The sequence below is a fragment of the Acanthochromis polyacanthus genome, chromosome 9, assembly GCF_021347895.1.
Source record: "Acanthochromis polyacanthus isolate Apoly-LR-REF ecotype Palm Island chromosome 9, KAUST_Apoly_ChrSc, whole genome shotgun sequence".
In the NCBI taxonomy this organism is placed as follows: Eukaryota; Metazoa; Chordata; class Actinopteri; family Pomacentridae; genus Acanthochromis; species Acanthochromis polyacanthus.
In genome coordinates, this window is record NC_067121.1 from 14,860,622 (window position 1) to 14,878,436 (window position 17,815).

At 40.2% G+C, this 17,815-nt stretch overlaps 1 protein-coding gene across 1 annotated transcript in view; it reads left to right on the forward strand.

Moving 5' to 3' along the window:
* nadkb (NAD kinase b) overlaps window positions 1-17,815 on the forward strand; it is a 47,325-nt gene that overhangs the window by 21,946 nt on the left and 7,564 nt on the right. Inside the window, 3 exon segments of the mRNA XM_051953433.1 lie at window positions 17,396-17,492; window positions 17,602-17,654; window positions 17,657-17,788. Coding sequence (XP_051809393.1) covers window positions 17,396-17,492; window positions 17,602-17,654; window positions 17,657-17,788 — 282 coding nt within the window.

Below are 17,815 nucleotides of genomic sequence, written 5' to 3' on the forward strand. Positions count from 1 at the left end.
TGTATGTGCATTACGTTTTCGCTGGGAGCTGCTATGATTGGTGGAACTCACGGGAGGCGGGCCAAAATTGCGGGAAAGTTGAGGTGATTGGACAAAATTGCAAGACCGCGCAAAATTCGCGGAGATTGGTTGATTTTGCACGATTGCAACATTTCTGGAGGGAATTGTTTGGGGATTGTTTGATTCATGAATGAGAATGTCCTCAGAGAGGAAGCAGGAGATTGGCAAGGGCCAGAAGACCATGTTGGGCTTCCTAAAAAACAGAGAACAGGTGTTTACCACTTTTTTTTGCTTGCGAACTATGATTTGACATTACTAAAATTTACTGAAACAAATCCCATGAATGTAAACATTTCATAGATTTGTTCAATTACCTTTTATGAATGAATGAAATGACAGAATACAGGAGAAATGCTGCCCAATTTTTTTTGCATGTCTGGACTTGGAAAATATTCTGGGTGCTACCCATATGGATCTAATTTAGCCTTTTTCATTAATGCTCTAAATGATTGTAAATATTTTGTAAGATGAGTGAAATGATAAAATACAGGGGAAGTCCTGGCCAATTTTTTTTAACATCTGGACTTATAAAAATATTCTGGACATTTTGAATTTTGAATTTATGTTCTGATCTGCTGTATAATAATCAATGACTTTTTGTTTTCAGAGCTAGCAGTCACTCAGCCACCAGCAGTCTGAGTGAATAAACAAAACACGATTTACTTACCATATGTTGATGTTAGTTTGTTTCATTCCCAGAGCTGCTTGGAGTGCCTAGGTTCCCATAAGTCCCGTAGTTAAGGTCTCACACATAGTCATTAAATTAGGTTAATTAATATTTTCCCAAAACCAAACATACAGAAAGATGCACAACATCTATGCTAAACATGCAGTTATGTTACAAGCCAGACAGCATACTACAGAGGTTTACTAAGAGACCAGACACACATACTACTGGTGAAAGTGCAGTTTGCATGAAAATTGTGTACTTAAAACTCACATTTTGATGAAATGTACTTAAATACACAAATCACATGACAAAACCAAGTGCTAGAAAAATGTTAAATTACACAAATAAAATGCACCAGAGGCCACCAAATAGCACTAAAAAATCAAAATTTTCTTGGGGGGGCATGCCCCCAAACCCCCCTAGATTGTGCACACCTCCGTTATGCAAGAGTGGTGCAGGCTACTTTATTTCTAGTGCAGGCTACTAATACTTCTTGGGAAAACTCTGATCTCCATAAAGCTTGTCAGCAGATGGAACCATGAAGTGCTCTAAGAAGGCTGTGCTGACTTGAGAAAACACAGTGGACAAACACCAGAAGTTAGACATCCCAAATCATCACATACTAAAAACTTCACACTGGATTTCAATCACCTTGGTTCTGTGCTACTCACTCTTCTTCTACACTCTCAGGCTTTAAAATTAAAGAAAACGCTAAATTTACTTTCATCTGAACCTTGATCTTGAAGTAAAATTTAAAATGTGCTTTTATTTGAGAAGAGAACTTTGGACCACTGAGCAACAGTTGAGTTTTTTTCTTCTTCTTAGTCCTGGTAAGGCACTTTTTGATGTTATCTCTGTTTCAAGAGTAGCTTAATATTAGGAATGCAAAAGTTGTAGTGTCTTTCCTGAAAACGTCTTTATGGTGGTTCTTGATACACTGACCCCAGCCTCAGTTGTTGTGAAACTTTCCCAAGTTTTGAGTCCTCCAACAGAACCAGGGTCAGGCAAGGCAGCCATCTGCCTTGACCGGTTAGGGTGAGGTAGGGGATAGCAGAAAGAGTTGGGGTGGAGATGGAGAACACACAAACAGTACAAACAAAACAATGAACATTCTGGAGGTTGGTGAGGCCAAATACAGCAGATCAGAGATGTAGCTCCAGAGACACCTGTGGAGAGAACAAGCACAGGAACTTGGGGAGAAACACAGAGTTAGTGACATGTAATGGTGATCTAATAACTGTGTGTTGAGATAGAGAGCCTGCAGTCTAAACCTACAGCACCATAAATAAGGGATTGCTCAGGTGATCCTGAGCAGCTCTAACTATAAGGTTCATCAAATAGAAAAATGCGAAAATGTCTAAAGCGCGAGATAGGAACACCTCGTCGTTGAAAACTAGCTCCGCAGGAAAACAGGCTAATGCTAATCGTAGCATAACCAGCACCACTGCAAACGATCTGCTAGCAGCTATCGAGTCTCTCAAGATTGAGCTGAAACGGGACAATGTCAAAGTGAGAAAAGATATCTCCTCTCTACAGCAGGAGCTCAGCTGTAAATTGGACAGTATGGCTGAAGACATGAGAGGCCTCACAGAGCGCATGGACGATGCTCCAAAATGCAGAAGTCACGCTGGAGAGGTGGCAGCTGATCGTTGAGGCAAATAGGTTGCAGAAATTATCTAGTGTTATCTTGCAATATTTGAAAACGGTATATTTGCAGCGTGACTTCTGCATTTTGGAGCATGCGCACTAGCGTTTTTGAGGGTAAGAGCATGCGCACTAGCATCCTACATGTCCCAGAGTCCTACAAGTCCCAGCCTCCTCCGCGGTTCTGGAGAGCGAGACCGCGGGTTTTTTTTTTTATTTTTCTGAAATGCGGAAGTCGGAGAGAGAACCAACCATATCACGCTGGGGAGATGGCAGCTGACCGTAGAGGCAAACAGGTTGCAGAAATTATCTAGTGTTGTCTTGCAATATTTGAAAACGGTATATTTGTTTTACTGTGAAGCACTTTGTGCACTTCAAGGGCACACCATTGAAATGCACTGGCGGAATCCCAGAATCAGGCAGCCACTTACCTCTGGTGTGTGTGTGCCCTAAAGAGATAGTTCACCAGTTTACTTGAAATGTTAAGGATTGCAAAGTGTGTATTTAAAAGAGCTTGTATTTTATTTTTCTATTTTATACGATCACAGACTGTTGTTATTTGAAGATGTTTGTCAAGTTTACTTGAAATTTTATAGATTGTATTTGTTTAAAGTGTGTATTTAAAAGAGCTTGTATTGTTTGCGACCAATAAAACTGACACTTTGTATATCTTTGCTTCTGTGTCATTTATAAATGCTTTATAAAGCATAGATAGTCCTCACTTTAGATGGGCTCACGGAATATACTTAACTCATGAGTAGTAACCGCATTCATAAGTTATTCATTGAGTATGAATATGTGTTTGTAAATCATATACTAACACAGTTGCTAACCCTTTAGAAAGTATTAACAACTGAGGTTATCAATGAGCAACAAAACATTTTTAACCGGATTTATTAAGTGCTTAGTAATGCATAATAAATGCCATACGATCATGAATTCATGATTAGTTAAGCATGTATAACTAATTAGTTACAAATGATGAGTTAACGATGAATTAAGCACTTTACTAATGTTTAACTAATGCTTAATAATGTGTTAGTTGAACATTTAAAACTGTCTTTACTAATGCTTTGTAATGCATTACTAATGGTGAATTCATGATGAGTTCATGAGGATTTAAGGATTAACTAATTCTTAAATTATGCTTAACTAATGCTTAATAGTGTATAGTTATTATAAAGTGTTACCGACAAGCCTATGTGATGTGTGGAGAGATCTTCATCCACTGGAGAAAGACTATACCCACTATTCAGCAGCTCATAAGGTCCATTCGCGGATTGATTTTTTCTTGATGAATAACGTTGATAGGTATAGGGTCATAGACTGCAGCATAGGAATAGCTGATATCTCTGATCATAATTGTATACATCTCACCATTCACTTAGACAATCCAACTAAAAGATCATTGTGGAGATTGAATGTTGGTATTCTTAATAATGAAAAGGTTGTCAAAGAAATTTAAAAAAAATCCAAGACTGTATTGTTAATAATAAAAATAACAAAAATGACCAAATTGAGCCAATAATTTTATGGGACACTGTTAAAGCAATAATGCGAGGAAACTTGATTTCAAGAACTGCTCATATTAAAAAAATGAAAAAAAATGACTCAAGTTAAATTAGCAGACCAACTGAAGGAACTAGAGAAAAAGCAACACTTAGACAAAAGTGAAGCTTTGATGAGAAGTATAAAAGAAATAAAAAAAACAACTCACAGACTTGGCTACTGAAGAGATCGAGAAGAAATTAAGGTTTGCAAAACAGACTTTTTATGAAGCCGGACCAAAGGCGACTAAAATATTGACAAGGCGTCTAAGAACAGAACAAATGAGAAACTCAATTAATAAAATCAGAGATCTATCTACCAGAGAATTATACTTTGAACCAGGAAAAATTAAAGATATCTTCCAATCTTATTATAAAACCCTGTATGTACAGTCAGCACTAGTAGACGAATAGCAAATCGAGGATTATCTTGCTAAGCTTGGACCTTCCCTCTATAGGGACTACACAGAATGAGATGCTAACTAAGCCAATAACTAAAGAACTTCATAAGGCAATCAGTAGATTAAAAAACAATAAAAGTCCGTGTGGCGATGGTTACCCTAATGAGTGGTATAAAGTTTTTAAAGAAGATCTATCCCCTTTACTGTTGGATTCATTCAATTGGACACTTACACAGGCCAAAAGTCCTCCTTCTTGGAAGGAGGCTATTATGTGTTATACTAAAAGAAGGGAAAAACAAAGAGTATTGTGAATCATATCGCCCAGTATCCATTCTATTTGTTGACTATAAATTATTCACCTCCATAATTGCGAGAAGACTAGAGCTTTTGCTACCAGACTTAATAGACGAGGACCAAACAGGATTTATAAAGGGATGACAAACACAGGACAACATAAGACGTTACAACATTACACATAATTCACGAAGCCCAAAAACAAAAAGTTGCAACAGCCTTAGTAAGCCTAGATGCCGAAAAGGCTTTTGATCGGGTCGGTTGGACCTATCTTTTTGCAGTCATGAAGAGAATGGGGTTTAATAACACTTTAATTCAATGCATAAAAGCCTTGTATAACAAGCCTGAGGCCAGAATTAAGATAAACGGTGATCTTTCTGATAGATTTGAACTTTTCAGAGGGACTAGACAGGACTGCTGTTTAAGCCCTGCCCACTTTGCCTTGTTTATAGAGCCCCTGGCCCAGTACATACGACAAACAACTGGAGTAGCAGTAGGCAAAGACGAACAAAGGATTGGTCTCTTTGCAGATGACATTATAGTATATCTCCAAAAACCTGGTCAGTCATTCCCCAGACTTTTACAAATTTTAAAAGATTTTGGTAGGTTATCTGGATATAAATTAAATATAACAAACTCAAGTACTCTGTATTAATTATTGACCAACTGAGCAAATTAGACATAAATACAAACTCATGTGGGATTCTGAACAGATAACATATCTAGGAGTTTATTTGACTAAAGAACTGAGTACATTATATGAAGTTAATTATGGTAAAATAAATACTGAAATTCAGAGAGACTTGACAAAATGGACAAATTTAATCTTAGATCTCAGCTCAAGAATAGAGGTGATAAAAATGAATGTATTACCCCGATTGTTGTATTTATTCAACTCTTTGCAAGTGAAAATATCAGACACACAGTTCACAAAATGGGACAAACAAGTGAGTAGATTTATTTGGAAAGGTTCAAAACCAAGGGTAAGGTTTAAAACACTTCAGCTTGAGAAAAAGAAAGGAGGTCTTGCTCTTCCAAATTTAAGGGAATACTTCCTAGCAGCCCAGTTGAAATATGTGATTAACTGGTGTGCAATATAATATTATTCCAAATGGAAGGGCATTGAACTTACCTATGATGTATGCCCACCCCAGTCGAGACTTGGTGACAAAGATAGCCTAAAACCTAGAGAAGTGAACCCTATAATTGAAACCACCCTTAAGATTTGGTGGGATATTGTGAATAAATTCAAATTGGAAGGAGACTGTAGATTGTTGGTATGGCCCTCATATTCACACAATTTCAGGATTCGGATTGATAGTACATTTAAAAGATGGGTGACAAAGGGAATCACAGCTGTTTGTACCCTAACTGAAGGGACGGTGTTTAAATCTTTCGAAAAAGTAAAAGTTGAATTTGACTTGGATAACTCAGATCTTTTTAGGTATTTTCAATTAAGACACTTCTTTAATTCAGAAATACAGATACATCTTTCCCAAGAGGGCAGTGAACTAATTGAAATGGTGACAGGGGCATATAAAAAATTGCCACCAAAAATTGTATCTAAATTATACAAATGTTTACATAACTACAATAGAACTAATTCTCTATATGTAAAACAAAAGTGGGGAACTGAATTACAACTTCAATTGTCAGAGGATGATTGGCATTCTATTTGTCTTTTACAGCATGCTTCAACCAGCTCCAGACAATGGAGAGAATATGGCTGGAAAAACATAAGATATTTTATAACTCCACACATCAAAAGTAAGCAGCTGAAAACTTTACAACCATGCTGGAGATTATGCGGTAACATAGATGCCAATCATTCTCATATATTTTGGACCTGTTCAAACATTAGACCTTTTTGGGAGAATATAGCAAAGATAATTGAAGAAATCTTGGGCTACAAAATATCAAATGATCCGCAGACTTCGTACTTGGGATTACGACCTAATGGGGAGATACGTTCGGAAGATGTCTACCTCTACAAAGTGATCTTGCTGGCCTGCAAGAAAACTATTACCAGAAACTGGCTGAAAAGTGGCGTTATAGCTGTGACACAGTGAAGAGAAATTATGGACAAAATCTACATAATGGAAAGAATGACTCATTACTTAAGACTGACAGTAAACAAATTTGAGAGGAGATGGGAGAAATGGATCCACTATATTACCCACAGGGTTTCTGCAGGGAATTGAAGTGCACTGGGGATCGTTGGATTGGTTGTGCCAAAATTAAGGCCATGAGGCTCATTGAAAAGCATTGGGTTAAACCAACATTTCTTTTGACTTATTTACCCAATAAGTTTAGTGGAAAAATTCTAAATTTGCGATCCAACACACCTTCCAATTGCACTTTTTGCCATCATTTACTTTTTCTTATCCGTATTATCACAATAATATGGATAATATAATATGGATAAATATGATGCCCAAATTGGTAGCCGAACTTAAAGTTAGCATTATAAAATACAATTCTGGCTTTGGAATGGCATTGGAGTGCATTGGTTTTGAATTGCTGCTCCATGTAGAGACCCTGTACTCTGTTGTAACTTAATTTTTGTTACAAAAGTAGTGCCCCACTACACATTGTTCTTGTGTTTTGTTTTGGTTTTGTTTACTATAAAACACATAAGGAGTTATAAAAAAATAATAACACAAAATCACTCCACGCGGAAGGCACAGGGAATTAAACAGAACGGGGAAACTAAACTGAACTAACAGCGACGGTTTTGCAGTCGTGGTGGGGGCTAAACTGAACTAAACGGGGAGAGGTGACTCACGTTAGCAGTCCGGGGGGAGATTAGGAGACGAGGCGGGGACGGGACGGATGGAAACCGGTGGCCGAGCTGTGGCAGGAGGGGAGGAGCAGGCAGAATCCAGGCAGACGGAGGGAGTGCAGAGCGGAGGAGGGAAGACGAGTAGTTCCTGAGTTAGGGGAGGAAGATGGAGCAGGCGAGGAAGTCCGATGGCCGGGGAGAGAGAGACAGAGCGTGGGCAGAGGTGTACATTTGTCGGGGAACCGCAGGTAATGACCCAGCGTCGGAGCTGTGGGGAGAGCCAGACTTTATCCTGTGGCTGATTACTGATTGCGGCCAGCTGCGCTCCACCACAGCCGTCCTCAATCAGGCTGAGAGCCGAGCAGGAGAGGGAGGGACCGTGACAGGGAGACAATGAAGAGAAGCTGATATGGGAGAAATATAATCTTCTCTTTTATTGGTTTCTGTCAGAACTCTTGATTTAGCATTTTATACCAGCTGGAGGTTTTTAAGAGAATTATTGGGACATTCTGACAATAGGGAACTACTATAGTCCAACCTAGAAGTTATAAATGTATGGACAAGTTTCTCAGCATCACTCTAAGGAGGGAGGAGCTGCAGGCTATGACCTTTGGTGGCGCCAGCACCCGGAGACACCCCACCCCCCCACCCCCCACCTCCCCGCCAATATCTATGGGAAGCCCCACAATCAGCCGGGCCAAAGGGGACCTGCGAACAGCGCCCCCAGCAGCAGACCTGATACAGTCCCCAGTGTGGAGGACCCCCCTGGGGAAACACTGGGGTTAAAAAAAAAACTAAAACTTTAAAATATAACATTAAAGGCCTGTAAGATAAGATAAATAAAGTGTACAGTTACAACAATGAAAATGCATAAGTTAATAAGTAATGATAAGAACATAAGAAGATCAGATCAGATAAATATGAAGGCGCAAGGCCAGTAAGAATTTTAAATACTTACTGTAATTATATTTGCACTAGTTAAAATAAAGCGGCACCACCGCAGTTTACTTGAGGAAAATTATCAATTTTTTTTTTTTTAATATTTTATTTATAGTTTGTTTTCAGTTTAGTAACACACAAAACAACATACAAACAGAACACCCAACAGCTGCCAGTTCAGTAGAAAGAAAAAGTAATAATAGTAATAATAAATAAGATAAAAGTAAGTCTTCACATATAAACATATATAAACACACATGTGGAAATATAAAAAGGGATACAAAGGTTAGTCAGTCCAGGCTATAATCAGGGAAAGCTGGGGTCAGCCAGGAGGCCGGGAGACCCATGTGACTGTAGAGCGAGAGAGGCGTGGGAGGATCATGTCCACGTAAATCAAAGATAAATAGTCAATTCCTGATATGTTCCATGAAAGGGCCCCAGATCTTGTAGAACATAGGCTGGGCTCCAGCCAAGTTGTAACGTACTTCCTCAAGGTAGATGCATGAAACCATGTCATTTAACCACCTTATAAAACAAGGGGGTGAGGGTGACTTCCACTCCCGCAATATGACACGTTTTGCAACAACCAGACCAAACGCGAGTGCCTTTTGGAATACTTTTGGAAGAGACAAGGTATGTTCAGAACAGTTAAGAATCACCAATAAACCATCAGAGAGCAGTTGTCTGTTATATACAACACTATAAAAATTAAAAATACTATCCCAAAAAGTCCTAAGCACAGGGCAGGCCCAAAAAAGATGACCAAGGGTCCCATTGGCGGATTTGCATCTATCACAGGTGGGAGATACAGTGGGAAATATGCTATTCAGTTTGGTCTTAGAAAAATGAAGGCGATGAATGACTTTAAATTGGATGAGTTGAAGTCGAGCATTGATGGAGCAATTCTTCACCCTGCTTAAGGCAGCCGACCACAGCTCGTCCGAGATGTCTTCACCGATGTCATTAATCCAAGCCTCTTTAGTATGAGAGGAGGGGGCTTCAGGACGAAAAAGGTCAACAAAATGGGAGATTAAATGTTTTGAAGTTGGGGATTTAGTCAGGAGTACATAGAAGTTATGTTGGCTGGGCATAGATTCAAGTTGATGGAAGGATTGTTTAACATAATCTCTAATTTGGAAGTACCGGAATAAATGGCTGGGTGGGAGATCAAATTTGGCTTGTAGTTGAGTAAATGAAGCAAATTGATTATCAACATAAAGATCTGCAATGATGGATAAGCCCTTATCCGACCAGCATGTAAACACTCCGTCCAGCAAGCCAGGTTTGAAACACAAATTCCAACATATTGGAGCATAGATGGAAAGATCCTTGAGACCCAGCACACACCTAATTTGTTTAAGGATTCTGTATGAGTTACGCAAAACAAAATTATCTTTAAACAGTCTGGTAGACAGATTTAGATTCGAGAATAAAATGGCTGACAAGGAGGCTCCAGTAAGAGACAGGACGGCGCGGGATTCGATCTCAGGCCAGCGGGGACAGAGGGAACTCCCCTGGGAGGACGATGCCACTGTATAATTCCAGAAGACCCAAGCTCTGGCGTTACAGGCCCAGTAATAATGACGAAAGTTTGGTAGGCCGAGGCCGCCATCGGACGTGGGTTTCTGCAAATGCAATTTGGAAATACGAGGTGGCTTGTTGTCCCAGATAAAGGGGATAATGATAGAATCTATCAGCTTAAAAAAAGCAGCTGTAAGAAATATGGGAACATTTTGGAATATATGGAGAAACTTAGGGAGTACTACCATCTTAATAACATTAACGCGACCAATTAGAGAAATGGGGAGGAGTTTCCATTTATCTATCATTATCTTAAGCTTGTCGATCATGACAGTATAATTTAGTTTAAACAGAAGCTTAGGATTCCTAGGAATATTAATCCCCAAATATTTAAAGTGGTCAGTGGTGGTTTTAAAAGGCAAACTGTCAAGAAAACTGGAGTCGAGACCATCGGAGAGGGGCATAAGTATACTTTTATCCCAATTAATAGTAAACCCAGAGAGCCGGCCAAATTTTTGAATGAGGTCCAGAAAAGAGGGGAGGGACGACCTTACATCCGACAAAGTCAGTATCACGTCATCTGCGTACAGGCCAACAGTGCATTCAGTTATGCCACACTTTATTCCAGCAATTAAGGGACTGGCTCTGATGGAAATAGCCAGAGGCTCAAGGGCCAGGGCGAAAAGCATAGGGGAGAGGCAGCATCCCTGTCTAGTACCGCGTTGCAACAGAAAAGGGGCAGAGCGATCATGATTGGTCAATACCGAAGATTTAGGAGAGGCATAAAGCATTTTTAGAAGTGACATAAATTTAGGGCCAAAGCCAAATTTTGCGAGAGTAGCAAACATATATCTCCACTCGATCTGGTCGAATGCCTGTTGTGCATCCAAAGAAATAACAACAGAGTTAGGTGGGTTGGTTGTGGACATAATGTTTAGTAAACGCCGGGTGTTGGAGAAAGAGAATCTATCTGGGATAAAACCCGTTTGATCGGGATGAATCAGTGAGCCAATGTGTTTGTTAAGTCGATTTGTGAGAACTTTTGCGATGATCTTTTGATCACAATTTAGCAAGCTTAAGGGACGATAAGATGAAACGTCAGTGCTATCTCTATCCTTTTTCAAAAGAAGACAGATATGAGCGTCATAAAGGGTATTTGGGAAGATGCCGGATTTTATTGAATGGGTTAACATACGGTATAGAAGAGGGGCAACAGTGTTTATATGGGCTTTGTAGAATTCTATAGCAAACCCATCGGGGCCACAAGCCTTACAGTTAGGGAAGGAGCGAATAGCGATTTTAATTTCCTCTAGTGTGATGTCAGAATCCAGATCACGCCTAGCTGGTTCACTAAGAGATGGAATTTCAAAGCATGGAGGAAATCTTCGATAGCTGCATCAGTGGCTGTACATTTAGAGGTATACAATTGACTGTAAAATTCAAGGAATCTATCGTTTATTCGTTTGGGCTCGATAATTAGTGCCCCAGTTGTGGCAGTAATTTTATGTATTGCTCTGTCCGCTTGAACACCTTTCAGCTGCCTTGCGAGTAATCTATCCGGTTTGTCACCCAGCTCGAAATGTTTTTGCTTGAGCTTGCGGATGTAGTTCCCAACCTGCTCTCCAAGATTACGATTGTACTCCAATCTAATTGACAGCATCTCATTGAGAGTTTCCCCAGAATTGTCTGCACGGTAGGATTCCTCCAACTGAGACAACTTAGCCTCTACATTAGCCAAACGCGTCTTCCTGGCCCTTTTAGCTGATGCCTGGAAGGAAATAATGTGGCCCCTAAGTACGGCCTTAAAGGACTCCCAAAGGACCGAATCTGAGACAGCACCGTTATCATTAAAAAGAAGGAAATCTTCTATTTTCAATGATATGTACTGACTAAAGGAGTTATCTGAGTTTAGAGAAGGGTTGAATTTCCAATTGTAATGTGGTGGGTTTAAATTAAAATTGATATCAATTGTTAGGGGGGCATGATCCGATATTAAAATACTATGGTATGTTGAGGTAACTGTTTTAGAGATCAATCTGGAGTCAATTAGGAAATAATCAATCCTGGAAAAGGTACCATGCACAGGGGAGAAAAAGGAGTACTGTCTATCGTGAGGGTGCTGGAGCCTCCAAACGTCAGCCAGATTCAGCGAATTTACGAGGTTGTTAAGGACTGGAACAGATTTGAAGGATGGGGCGGTTTTAAGGGAGGACCTGTCCAGCTGAGGATCGAGACAGCAATTAAAATCCCCACCAACTATGATGTTGTAATTGTTGTAATCAGCAAGCAGATCAAGAACTTTGCGGAAAAAATCTGGACAGTCAAAATTAGGGGCATAAATATTAAGTAGGGCAAGTGGTGTTGAATTAATGGATCCAGTGACCAATAAGTATCTCCCACCTGGGTCCGTGACCACAGAGTTAAACAGAAACGGAACAGTTTTGCGGATGAGGATAGCGACCCCTCTGGCTTTTGAGGTAAAGGTAGACTGATACACCTGAGAAACCCATACAGATCTTAAACGTCTCTGTTCAATTGGCTGGATGTGGGTCTCCTGCAAAAAAACAACATCAGATGACAAAGACTTTAGATGAGAAAATACTTTACCCCTTTTGAGGGCCTTCCCAAGACCTCTACAGTTCCAAGTGGCAAACGTAATGTGGCTCATCCCTGATCACAGCAAAATAGAATTCTGTATTCATGCAACTTGCACATAGAGAGTAAGGACTGACATAGGACTGGTAATGAACTGGCAGCAAACACACAGAAACAATAAAACATCCCCCCCAAAAAAACACGCCGCAAAAAAAGAACAATGCGGCAAATCCTCAATGCTAGCATGGAGGCTGCTGGGTAACAGAGCCTGCAAACTACAGACTAGAGAAAAAAAAACTACTAGTCCATCAGCCCCGTCTGCACCTCCAAAATGCAAAGGTTGTACAAAATTACAAAGTTACAAAAATAACTGCACCAAAATGTGCTTAAGCACGCAAGCACGAGTCTCAAATAGAGAATGAAGTGGTGTATGTAACCAAACAAGGGATAAGGTGGTCTATAGGATAAACAGAAACAAGGCACTCAAATGATAAGGGTTACTGATCCATATTAACTAAACTGAGGCAAAACCACCTGCTTGCGTGCCCTACTTACACTCAAAAATGATAAAAAGTCAAATATTAACAAATTAAGTTCACTTTGAGTGCATGTGATCGTATACAATGTAAACACACGAAGTATTATAAACGTGCTTCTACAGTGTGAAGACTAATGCCACACTCCGATAAATATCAAGAGTCACCTGGTCTCAGTCAGTGTATCAGCAAACCGTTCGGCTTCAGCAGGAGAAGTGAAAGTGCTCATTTTGTTGTTATGTGTTACTTGGAGCTTAGCTGGAAACCGTAGGGAACACTTGGCACCGGCGTCGATCAGACGCTTCCTCACGGTATTAAAAGACTGCCGTTGGGCCACGACCTCGGCGGTGTAGTCGGGAAATATGTAGACTCTCTCTCCGTGGTAGCTTAGTGGAGCCATTTGCCTGCTGAGTCGGAAGATGCTGGTGTGGATGCTGTCGTTGTGGACTCTGGCGATGATGACCCGTGGCCGCTCATTAGCGAGTGGTTTGGACCTCAGGCTGCGGTGGGCTCGATCAATCTTGACGGGTTTTGAGAAGTTGTCATGGCCAAGCAGTTCAGGAATCAAACGTGAGACAAACTCGCTGGGACTAGAGCCCTCCAACCCCTCTTTAACGCCCACGATACGGATGTTAAGCCTGCGAGAGCGGCCCTCCAGGTCGTTCACCTTAGCTTTCAGTAGACTGTTAGCATCCTGCAGCTCCTTGCATGTAGCCTCCAGCGTTGTGATGCGGTTGTCGGCTGACGATAGGGCCCCGTCCACATCATTCAGTCGTTGCTCAGTCTCACGGTGTCCCTTTTGAAGAGCAGAGAGACACGACTCAATAGAGTCGAAGCGTCCCTCCATTGACTTCTTTAAGTCCTCCACAAGCGAGGTAACTTTAGACACCTCGAGGCCCTGTTTTGCAATGGCGGCTAGTATAGCATCGTTGCCCGCGGCTTCCTTGCATGATGGGGAAGGCGTCTTAGATGCTTCGTCTTTCCGTGGCATAATGTAAAACTATAATCGACAGCTTACCAAGCAGCTTACACGTCCAAGAAACAGAAAAAACGTGGACTGATGCAGTAATAAAATGATAAAATGGAGGTAACAGCACGGAGCTACGGCGAAACACTTCTACTCCATTACAACTCACGAGCGCCCCTCGAAAATTATCAATTTAAGTAAGAATCTCAAGGAGACTCAAATTGAGATATAATTAGTCAGTCTGATGTCTGAAAGTCTAGAATTCTCGGTTGAAATTGACTTCAGTTCTCACACACAGAAAACGCACAAGACCATGGTCTGGAAATGAAAATATTTATTAACTATTCTACCAAAAGAGAACTGGTGAGCCACTGTATATGCAGTGAAAAATGCAACATGTGTGTACGTGTGTGTGTGTATGTATGTATGTATGGATGTGTGCATGTGAGATTGTGTATGTAGGTGCGTGTGTGTGAGAATCAGATTCAAATCAGCATATTAAAAGATGAGGATTATGGTGACAGAAAGCCAGATATCGGATGACCTAACTCAGTGAAAGGGTAATTTGGACTCCGATCGATACGCAAAAAGAAAACAAAGTGGTTGGATTTAAATAATCAAGTGGTTAGTGACATCAACCCAGATCAGGAACAGAGAAAGCTCAGCGGACCTTACTGTTAGCAGCTGTCAATCAGAAGAGTTTCCGTAGGCTGGGATGAACATAGACATATATGTATATGTCCCCATAGACCAGGGGTCGGCAACCTTTAACACTCAAAGAGCCATTTCGACCCGTTTCCCACAGAAAAGAAAACACCAGGAGCCGCAAAATCCTTTTGGCATTTAAAATGAAGACAACACTGCATATATCACTTTTTTACCTCTATGCCCTTATTAATCAGTCGTGATTAATTAATTACAAAGCCTCTAATTAGATTCATTTTTTTAAATTGTGTCCTACCACTAATATTTATCTTACTTGATTAATGTCATTTTTGCTCCTGGACCTCATATGTTGCGTAATGTTAGCTGGAAATCAATAATTTGCAAATGTCTATTTAACTTGTAAGCTAATAAATTTTCTCCGGTAAGTCGCTGCCCTATTTTCCAAGATGACACTCCTCTGACTCTCTGACCTGCTGCCTGCATGCTGGATGTGACATCGAGCCGTGCTCTTGCGAGTAACATCGTATTAACCTGACATATCAAAGAGTAGATACTGAGCAAGACAATTATCCGTAGTTTACCTTAGTACTCACGAGTACCCGACACAATGCAGGACTCTGCTGTGAAGGCGGAGACGTGCGGCAGTGGTGTATTTGCGACAATAAAAAAAAAAAGAAATTTGAAGGAGCGACGGCTAGGATTTAGGAATAGTGGCCCGCTGCTGCTGAATGAACGTAAAGCAAACACTGGGATCTGAAGATCAACAGGACTCCAAATGAATACCCGCAGGCTGGTGAGTGTCGGAGATTGACGGCTGGGATGCATATTTTGACAGACAAAAAATTAAGACGTTATATTTTGATGTTACAAAATCACCATACTCTTCAAATTTAGTATAAAATTTTTAAAAATTAACAATCTAAAATAAAAGAAATTTTAATTAAATAGTCTGCTGATTATTTATTTTCCAAAGTTACAGGGAGCCGCAACAGAGGGATGAAAGAGCCGCATGTGGCTCCGGAGCCACGGGTTGCCGACCCCTGCCATAGACATATATGAACCTTAAAACCTTAAAATCGATCCGCCCATTTTTTTTTAATGGATTGTACTGGTTTATTATCTTGTCATTTTGATAGATGTTTCTCTCTCTGGCCTTCAGGACCTGTAGCTAAAACCTCAGTTTGTTCTGGTTGAGCTGTAGGAAGTTTGCTGCCATCCATGACTTGATGTTTTGAAATACAGTTTAAAAGTGTACCTATTGGCCCTGTGTCATCAGGAGACATGGCAGTGTACACCTGTGCATCGTCAGCAGGTCCAGGTCTTTGTATCCTTTCCAGATGACTGGAGTTTTTCCAACTGATTGGTTTCATTTGACTTTATAGATAAATACAGCTGGGTGTCATATAGATAATGGGAATTTGAGCAATATTTTCATTTTCTAAAAATGTAATAAACCCAAAGGGGAGCATGTACAAAGTAAATAATATTTGGTCCTAACACAAAACCTTGTGGAACTCCATAACTAACTCTGGTGTGGGTGGAAGAATCATTAACATGAACAAACTGGAATCTGTCTAAGAAATCTGATTTAAACCAGTTTAGTGCAGTTCCTTTAATCCCAGTTGCATGTTCTAATCTGTGTAATAAGATGCTATGATCAACTCTATCAAATGCAGCATTGAAATCTGGTAGAAAAAGTATAGAAACTAGTCCACTGTCTGAAGCTCTTAGAATATCATTGGTGACCCTCACCAGTGCTGTCTCTGTACTATAGATACAGATAGCCACATAATTGGGTTAGAACAACATTTTTAAAAATGTTTGAAATTAAAGGAGGTTGGTTTTAGTTGACTAAAACACCTGGAACTAGAGTAGACTTTTTGAGAAGTGGCTTTATTATAGCAACATTAAAGGCCTGCGGTATGTAGCCTGTTTGTAAAGAAAAGTTGATGGTATTTAATACTGTAGTGTTAAAGGAAAGATATTTTAAATAATTTATTATGGATGGGGTCTAACAAACATGTTGCTGGTTCAGAGGAATTTACTGTCGACATGAGCTCTGAGAGATTTACAGCAGAGAAGCAGTCCAAGGATAAATCTGGTCCTGTGAATGGTTCCAGAGCCTGAAATGTTCAGGATTTTTTGTCTAATATTCAAAACTATATTTGTGAAGAAGGTCATGAAGTCATCACTACTGCGAGCTAGAAGAACAGAAGTCGCCACAGAGCTGCGACTCTTTGTCAGCTTGGTTACAGAGCTGAAGAGAGACCTGGGATTGTTCTTGTTATCATCAATTCAAGATGAATAGTAGACAGTTCTTGTCCTACGAATAGCTTTTTTATATGTGAGAAATTTTTCCAGGCTAGATGAAATTCTACTGAATTTGTAGAGCGCCACTGCCTTTCCAGTCTTCTTGAATTCTGCTTTAAGATGTGTAGTTGTTCACTATACCATGAGACAATTTTATTATAATTTATGCCTTCTTTTTTAGAGAAGCAACAGTGTCAAGTCAAGAACTACTCTCAGACTAATTTGAATATTTTCACATTACCCTATGACTGTTGTGGCTTAATGCCAGAATGACAAAACATTTCACATAAAACACTTTTGACTTATGATATTTCAGAAAAAAAAGTTCATTTAAAAAAAGTGTTTTTAGACACTAGTGTATAGTAGAATCAGAATTGGATTATGGCTATCATCCTGAGATGGTTGATGATTTCAGCAGACCAAGATTTTTTTATGACTGTTGTTCCTCTTTTCTGCAGTGCAGCGTTCCCCAGTTATGGCATTCCACCTTGGCTCTCTAGGTTTTCTGACACCTTTCAAGTTTGAGTCATACAAGACTGAAGTAGCTAAAGTGTTTGAAGGTAAAGTGAAGGATTTGTGAAATAGTATTCCATTTTGTTCTAGTCTGGTCTTTGACATCTGGATCACCCCCACTTTTATGTTAATGTACGTCTGCCTCATGGCTTTCAGGCAATGCCGCCATCACTCTGAGGAGTCGTTAAAGAGTGAAGGTGGTGAAGGAACATGCTTCAAGAGAACAGGACAGCAGTCGTACAGCAGAGAGCAACAGCAGGAGCAAAATGGACTCCTTCCTCATGGACACACCAACAGTGAGACCGGCAAGGTCACCTTGCAAGCTGCAGGTGAGGACAAGGATGTCAAAGGGGAATCAATCAGCAACAGG